We start from the raw sequence: 8053 nt of genomic DNA, 5'->3' as shown, positions 1-8053 counted from the left end.
CAAAAATTTTTTTGTCTCCAACTAAACAGGGCCTAAGGTATAATCATGGTGTTTGTATGCTTCTTCTCTTGATAAGTCGAAAACCCATTTCCCCCTAGCCGCTAGAATTTTTTTTGTTCACCAAGTACTACTACTACTACTAGTCTAGTACAATTTCTTGAGTTACAGTACAATGTAGGAATTGGAACATAGGAATTGTTCTATTTATACTACGTTGATCTGGTAGTCAGAAAAGAGTGGAAAATAATTAAGGGGATCGGAATCGGTCACTTGGAAGAATGTAGTATGTTCATCGATCCATTTCTATATGTGGTCACCGGGACACTGGTGGATGCTGGAGCTCCTTGTCATTTTGTCAATCACGATGCAATAATAAACGGATCTGATGCCAACTCGATCGTCTGGGAGTGAACGGTTTCCGAGGAAGAGGGCACATACACCACACATAGCGTGATTGTTCTGCACCCGCTGCCGATTCCAAAAACAGACTGCCATCAGCAGCCACAGAGAATCTGTTCGCCGCTACGATTTGTAGCCCTGGCAAAAGCGACCAATCCATGGACTCACGCAGCAGCAGCAGCAGCAGGGCGCGTATACGTACGTACTACTGCGCTGCGCCACCAGAGAGAGGCCCCCGGGCTCTCCTTGTCCAGGCTCGCAGCCAACCCAAGATCTACCGATCGATCGATCGGTTTGCTGCGACGACGGCCTCTGCCGCGCTGCGATGCATATGGGAAGTTTTATTTTTGAAATAAAGCGTCGCGGTTGATCGATCCGAGGCGCTCTGCGCGTCTGCCGGCCACTGCCTCGCGCTCTGCAATGTCGCGTGCTGAAATGCTGTTCGATCGGCTAGCAGCTGGGGCGAAGGGAATGCGCGGCTTCCGAGGGCGGCGATCGAGCTGTCAATCTGTCAATGGGCAGATGATCTCTGCGACGGCGACCACTTGCGCGCGGGGCTGAGAGTATACGTATATAGGCCGTGTTTAGTTCGTGTGCCAAATATTTTTAAAAATATACAGACATATATTTGAAGTATTAAACATAGACTAATAAAAAAATTTCGTCTGTAAACTACGAGACGAATTTATTAAGCATAATTAATCCTAGCATCGTATTGTCAAATCATAGTGTAATTAGGCTCAAAAGATTCGTCTAGTAATTTACATCCAAACTGTACAATTGATTTTTTGTTCCATATTTAATGCTCAATGTATATGTCCAAACATTTGATGTGGTGAAATTTTTAGAAATTTAAAGGGAACTAAACGCTGCCATAGTATATACTGGTGCCTGCCTTGGGTTGGTTTGTTTGGATGCGTGGGTCGGATGGATTTTGATATAGCAGCTGTCTCATTCATGGGCTCATGGCTCTGCTGCTTCTGCATGCAGTTCACTTGTTCTGTTCCTTGACGTAGTAGTGGTACTCCACTCCACTGCTCTGTAGTGGAATGTGTGCGGATGTTGATTTGCTACTGGAATGTGTGATATGGCGAGAGAGTGAGACAGACGAAAGGAGGGAGGAAGAGCCGGCCGAATTATCGTTTTCATGCATGTGTATATGCATGGTGCTGGTCATGGTATCTAGCAGCAGTGGCGACCTATAGCTCTAACTGATTCCTTAGTTTGTGAACTCAGGCTGTGTTTAGTTCCCTTCAAACTTCTAACTTTTTCGTTACATCAAATATTTGTATACATGTATGGAGCATTAAATATGAAAAAAAAAACCAATTGCACAATTCGCATGTAAATTGTGAGACGAATCTTTTGAGCCTAATTACGCCATGATTTAATAATGTGGTGCTACAATAAATATTTGCTAATGACGGATTAATTAGGCTTAATAGATTCGTCTCGCAGTTTATAGGCGGAATCTGTAATTTATTTTATTATTAGTCTACCTTTAATACTTCAAATGTGTATCCGTATACGTTAATTTTTTTTTTGCCAAAACAACTAAACACGGCCTCAGGGGGTAACCTAATTTGTGGAGGATAGAATAATATCCGTGTTCACACATTTGCTGTTCATCAGGTGACGGTGAAGAATATTTCAGTCACCTAGCCCTCGTCTTCCACTTATAGACGGGAGGCAGTATTAGAGGAGAGGAAAGGAGAAGGTGGACTGACAGGTGACGGCGACCCGAACTCACTACAAGATATGTGTGGCTTTTTGACGTATTTAATATGACACAGACCATAATATCACTATATCATCTAATTTATGATATTTTATTTCAGGCATTTCAACTTAATGACAATAAAAAGTTGTGTGTCACAATAAATGTCATAGAGCTAGTCTAATGTCATCCAGTGACAATATTTGCTATGTCATAGACCTATTTGTGTGTCACAAATTATTTATTGTATTATTTTAAATATTTTTGTCCATGTAGGCAAGCCTTATTGCCACATCAGATTTTTTTTAATTATTTCTTTTAATAATTTGTTTTTTGGGCTCTAATTAGGCCACCTATAAAAGCCTAAACAGGCTGCACCCACAGATGGACCAACCTGATGCTAGCCCAACAGCCTAACTCAGCAAAATTGCTGGCTCGGCTTGACTCAGCAAAATTTCTTAAAAAAATATTGGCGTTGGAAATTGAACCCACAACCTTCTGTTTCAGGGGCAATGTGCAAACCACTGAGCTACACATGATGTGTTTCTTAGATGTTGCATATTATTTTATATATCACGTTTATATCCTCTAAAGAAACTAACCGAACAGGCCACCAACCTTCCCACTTGAGCCCATACCGCAGTCCTCGCGACTCCCCATACCGCAGTCCTCGCGACTCCAATCTCCGCCTCCACCGCCGCTGTGCGGCTCCGTCATCATCGGGAGCGTCACCGGAGCACCGTGGTGCTCCTCCTCGTTGAGTGCAGTTTTGCCGAAAATATTTTTGTAATATTCTACGTGGTCTAAATTATTCTCTAAAATTTTTCGTAAATTTTAAGAGCTCAATAACTAATTTTAATACCACAAAGTTCATTTAACCTATTAAAATAAATAGAAAACAAATTAAAATCACTCTCTTTGTCCTTGGGCCTTTTTCGGCCCAAGTATTACTCTCTCCCTCCCTCTGCCCGCTTCTCTTTCCCTCCTTGGGCCAGCTTCCCCTTCCCCTCCTCTTTTTTGGGCCGCTGGCCTAACCCTTTCGCTCCTCCCTCGGCAAAAAGTCCATTTTGCGTCCCTCCTCTCCATTCAAATAATTTTTCAGTTAGTAAATGATTTCAAATGAAAAAATTGTCAACAACAAAGTTGTATAACTTATCAAGATCTACAACTTTTGTTTTGGTCATTTTGCAAAATGACTTTGTTTTAATAATTTAAATTTGAATTTCAAATTATGACAACTTCAAACAACATTTTCAAGTACTAAATGATTTAAACTGAGAACATCATCAACATCAAAGTTGCATAACTCATCAATATCTACGGCTTTTGTTTTGGTTATTTTGCTACATGACTTTGTTTCAACAATTTGAATTTGAATTTCAAAATATGACAACTTGAAACAACATTTTCAAGTAATAAATGATTTCAAATGAAAAAGTCATCAACAACAAAGTTGTATAAATCATCAAAATCTATAACTTTTATTTTTGTCATTTCTTCATCCGATAAAGTGATAGTAACATTGTTCACAAAATTTACATATCTCCCTTATAGCTTATAAACTATATAAGAGATATGTACATTTTGTGAATAATGTTACAAATCACATTGTTGAAGGAAGAAATAAACCAAATAAAAGTTATAGATCTTGATGAGTTATGCCACTTTGTTATTGATGACTTTTTCAGTTGAAATCATTTAGTACTTGTAAATGTTGTTTGAAGTTGTCATAATTTAAAATTCAAATTCAAAATTGTTCAAACAAAGTCATATAGAAAAATGACCAAAACAAAAGTTGTAGATCTTGATAAGTTATACAACTTTGGTGTTGACAACTTTCCCATTTGAAATCATTTACTACCCGAAAAATTATTTGAATTTCTTATATTTTAAAATTCAAATTTTATATAGTTCAATCAAACTCGGATAGAGAAATGACCAAAAGAAAATTGGTAGATCTCAATGAGTTCTACAACTTTTGTTTTTGACAACTTTTTCACATAAGTTCATTTAGTATCATAAAATTCGATTCGAAATTATGTTTTGCATAGAAGTCTGATTTGCTTCCTCTCCCTCCTCCCCACTTCAAGATTTTCACCAACCTTATCTTCTTCTCCTCAGTCCTCACCTCTCCTCTCCTCTCAGTCTCCCGCTCTCTCTCCTCTCCTCTCTCTCTCTCTCTCTCTCACACTGACGACGGCGAGGGCGGGAGCGGCGCGGCGCGCTCGGGAGGGGCCGGTCGACGTCTGCAGCGGCCACGGCGGCGGGCTCGACGGCCGGCGCCCTCCTCTTCCCAGATCCAGCGGCGGCGCGCTTGGGAGGGGCCGGGAGCGGCCACGGCGGGCGGCGGGAGCGGCGCGGCAGTCCGCTCAATCCCTCATCTTCTTCTGTCCTCACCGCCTCCACTTTCTGCTTCGCCTCATCCAGTCCGCTTCCTCCCCACATGTCGTTTCCTCTTTCCCATGGACTGCGTCGGAGAAATTGCCGAACGTGAAGAGTTTGGGTAGCTCAATGGGTGGGGAGCATCGCGGCAGCGGCGGGAGCCCCCGATCCGTCGAGATCCGGCGCGGGGAGAGGGTGTGGGACGCGAGTACACCGGCGACGATGGAGGCCGTCGAGGAGCTCACGCAGCTGTCGGAGTCGATGCGCCAGGTGGCGTCGCTGCTGGCCGACGACGACCCCTGTGACGACTCCACCCCACGCCGCCTCTCCACCTTCGTCAATGCCGTCGCGCTCGGCAACGTCGTAAGTATAGGCCACCGCCACCGCGATCCGCCCGCTCGCTCTCTCGTGTGCTCGCCCGATCTGATCCAGTTCTGATCTGCTCATGCAGGGGGCGGGCAAGATGGCCGTGCTGAACAGCCTCATCGGCCACCCCATGCTGGTGAGCTCGTACTAATGGCCACCACCTTGCCCTTCTCCGCTCACAGCCGCGCACCCACCCACTGTAGCACACGGGGTGTAGGGAGCAGGTGATAGGCGAGGCGAGCAACCTCCTCCATGGCGCCGCCCCAGTGCCGATGAGCAGCGTCCTCCCTGCTGTTCGAGGTATTTTTCTACTGCTTAATCCGGATTTGCCTTGGTGGCACTGTTGGTTGCATCTTGGAGGGAGGGTCTGGTCACAAAATTGGTTCTTGGGGATTTTGCATGCATGCAGTGCTGATGAGATGGATGTGGCTGGATGTTGTTGGTGTGCGGTTGCTCCTATGCGGGAAGAGCTGCCAGCTGCAGTGGATGAAAGTAATATATGTGATAATTTACATTAGTTTGTTCCCTCCAGCACATGACTAAGTGATTGAGTACTGTAGTAGTATCACTTCTTGTTGGTGTCAGATTATATGTTTTTGCTAAATCTAAATTAACTATAGGATTGATCAACTTTGACTCTGTGAGTGTACAATTTGTAGGTTTAAACATTATAGTCCCAAGTGTAAAAATATGGTTTTGTTCAGAATTTTACTTGCTCACATAAATTTCGATTATGCACTTCAGATTTCTGACTTCACTTTTCCTGACCTGGGTTCCGATTATTTTGCTTTGTAGTAGTGATCATTTAGCTGGCATGCACATGTCAGAGAAATAGAATATCAAATGCTCTGTTTTGTTTGTGGATGGATTAAGCTATTTCCAGAAGTGTAGTAATCTTTTGTGCATATGGAGACAACCATCAATCATAAATTTTTGGTTTGTATGCAGAATCCATTTCGCTTATCGTTCACAAGAATTAACAATGCTTATCCCTATAGGTTGGTTGCAATGTTATGAATGAAATAGCCAAATCAGCTTTAAAGTCTGACTACAACAACTTGTAAAAAACTTATTTTATTACTTCCTTAAGGAATATTTCATTGCAATATGATGCTTTGCAGAATATCCGTGCAATTTTCGGCTTGCTAAATGGTGAAACAATTAGATGACCAGAAAGAGGCAGCAAGGAAGAATGAAGAAGAAACTGAGAAGCTGAGGCAGCAAGGAAGTGAAATCCAAAGCTTCGTTCGCTCCTTGATTGGCAGCAAGTTTGCATCATCAGATGCTCAGCAGTAAGCTCTCATACTCAATTAGGTTCCAGATGATATTTTGGTGACACTGAACTTGCGACCATTGTGATTGTGAGATGTTATTTTGGTGCTGTTGTGCTTCTGGCCGTTGTGCTGTTGCTATTGTGCTTTTGGTCATTGCGATGCTGCTGCTGTGAAGCTATTGCAGATGTGCTGCTGTTGCTCTCGATGTAGGAGGAAGATGAAATTTGAGACTTTGGATATGTATTGAATTAGTGGATGGATATACTGATATTGCATTTTCAGACTTGTGGAATGTGAAATGCATATGACATTGCAATCATTTGTGGAATGTTAATTCATTTGAATCTGATTTTGTATGTGCGGAAATATTGTATCTGGGCTGAATTGTATGGGCTGAAAAAATCAGTTGAGTTGTGTGGGCTGAAAAAATTATATGGGCTGAAAAATATATGGGCTAAATTGTAGGGGCTGGAAAAATCATATGGGCTGAATTGTGCGGGCTGAATTGGTGTGGGCTGAAAATTTGTACAGGCTGCACTCATTAAAAAGAAGCAAATAATATGCTGGGCCAGCTAGAAACAACCCCAGAAAAAATATATTTGTGGCCCATGAGCTACATGGGCTTTAGCAAGCTGAATCTTATTTTGTGATGTTTTTTTTTTCAACCATGTCAAATGCCAAGTTAGCTGCCACGTGGCAAGCCCCAGGATTTTGTGACAATAAAGCAATGTCATATGCTTGTGACAATAGATGTACAAACGTCACATACTAAATTTGTGACGGTGGCTTTTTGACGTTTGAAATTACGTCAACTATTTGTCACAAATCGTAAATTTTGACATAAATTTCACATATTATGACACAATAAAATGTCAAAAAGCCACACACCTCTTGTAGTGACTCGATATAGCGGAGAATATTCGAATTAGCATTTTGGGGTTGAAGGCCGTAAAGGGGGTAGAGAAGGTGGTGAGGACGGTTTTAGAGGGATGACCATGATGATGGAAGACAAGCGGTGGGTAGAGAAGGACAGTGGTAACGTATCCAGCATGGTGAAGGAGTTGTGCTAAGGTTGATGAAAAGGTGCGACGATGGTGGGGTAGCGGCAGCAGAGGAGGAGGGAGAGGCTTGACCGGCAAGTCTCAGCAGCAACGTCGAACAGAGAGAAGCGCAACATCGCCATGGAGATCGCGGGTTCATGTCTTGGGTGGCGGTATGGCCGATTTAGGATCAGAAGGATTGGGTTATATCTGTTGAATGAATCTTGGAACGATCATGACAGTATAGAAATGACTAATATCTAGGGAGATTTTAGTTGTCTTATGAATAGCAAACCCCTTGTATTCATTACTATAAGCTAATATGGTACCTCTATCTCAAAAATATGGATTTTATTTATAAAACTATTATATCGGTTTTAATAGTTGGAGAGTGTAAATATCCGGTATTACGATAGAGAGATACGAGGAAGTCAAAGCGGGCTTATTCACAGAATCACTCAAACAGAAACATAAGAAAACGGCTCTTTTGTGGCCGAATCTAAACACAGCAGGCCCAAAAATCGCTGAAATCGCGCTGGGCTCCGTAGTTGAAAATCCCAGCCCGGACTCCGCGTCGATGCTCCTGGCCCAACATGGTAGGGGCCTTCCGGTTCCGGTACATGGCTGGAAAGCACCGCGCGCCAGAGCTCGCGCGCGAATGCGGCGACCGGCACATCACAAATCCTCGCGAAATCCCGTCCCTGTGCGCGACGATCGATGTGGACTACTGTTCGCTAGCTAGCCGGTTTGCTTAGCACGGAGGGATCGATCGAGGAGATCTGGAGAAAAAAGAGGAGATCGAAATCCTGGCACGATCGAGTCAAGTGAAGAGATACGCTGACCTCACCCTCCAACGAGCAGAGGACGAAGAAAAA

The 8053-nt window shown here is 43.2% G+C and overlaps 1 protein-coding gene across 3 annotated transcripts; it reads left to right on the top strand.

Annotated features, from left to right (window-relative positions):
• Positions 1–4198: 4198 nt before the first annotated feature.
• Positions 4199–6457, top strand: LOC4334005 (dynamin-2A). 3 transcript variants are annotated; one of them, XM_066308715.1, is made up of 5 exons: positions 4199–4861; positions 4950–5164; positions 5274–5356; positions 5813–5862; positions 5986–6457. In XM_066308715.1, exons 1-2 carry the CDS (start codon positions 4628–4630, stop codon positions 5013–5015), a joined length of 300 nt encoding a protein of 99 aa, XP_066164812.1. In that variant the 5' UTR covers positions 4199–4627; the 3' UTR covers positions 5016–5164; positions 5274–5356; positions 5813–5862; positions 5986–6457. The 3 variants fall into 3 exon arrangements, with proteins under 3 accessions (XP_066164812.1, XP_066164811.1, XP_025880087.1); XM_066308714.1 differs by lacking the exon at positions 5813–5862; XM_026024302.2 differs by lacking the exons at positions 5274–5356; positions 5813–5862.
• The last annotated feature ends 1596 nt before the right edge of the window (positions 6458–8053 follow it).

Source organism: Oryza sativa, chromosome 3 (assembly GCF_034140825.1).
Source record: "Oryza sativa Japonica Group chromosome 3, ASM3414082v1".
Classification (NCBI taxonomy): domain Eukaryota; kingdom Viridiplantae; phylum Streptophyta; class Magnoliopsida; order Poales; family Poaceae; genus Oryza; species Oryza sativa.
Note: the sequence above shows the minus strand (reverse complement) of the source record. Positions and strands in the feature narration are given on the sequence as shown.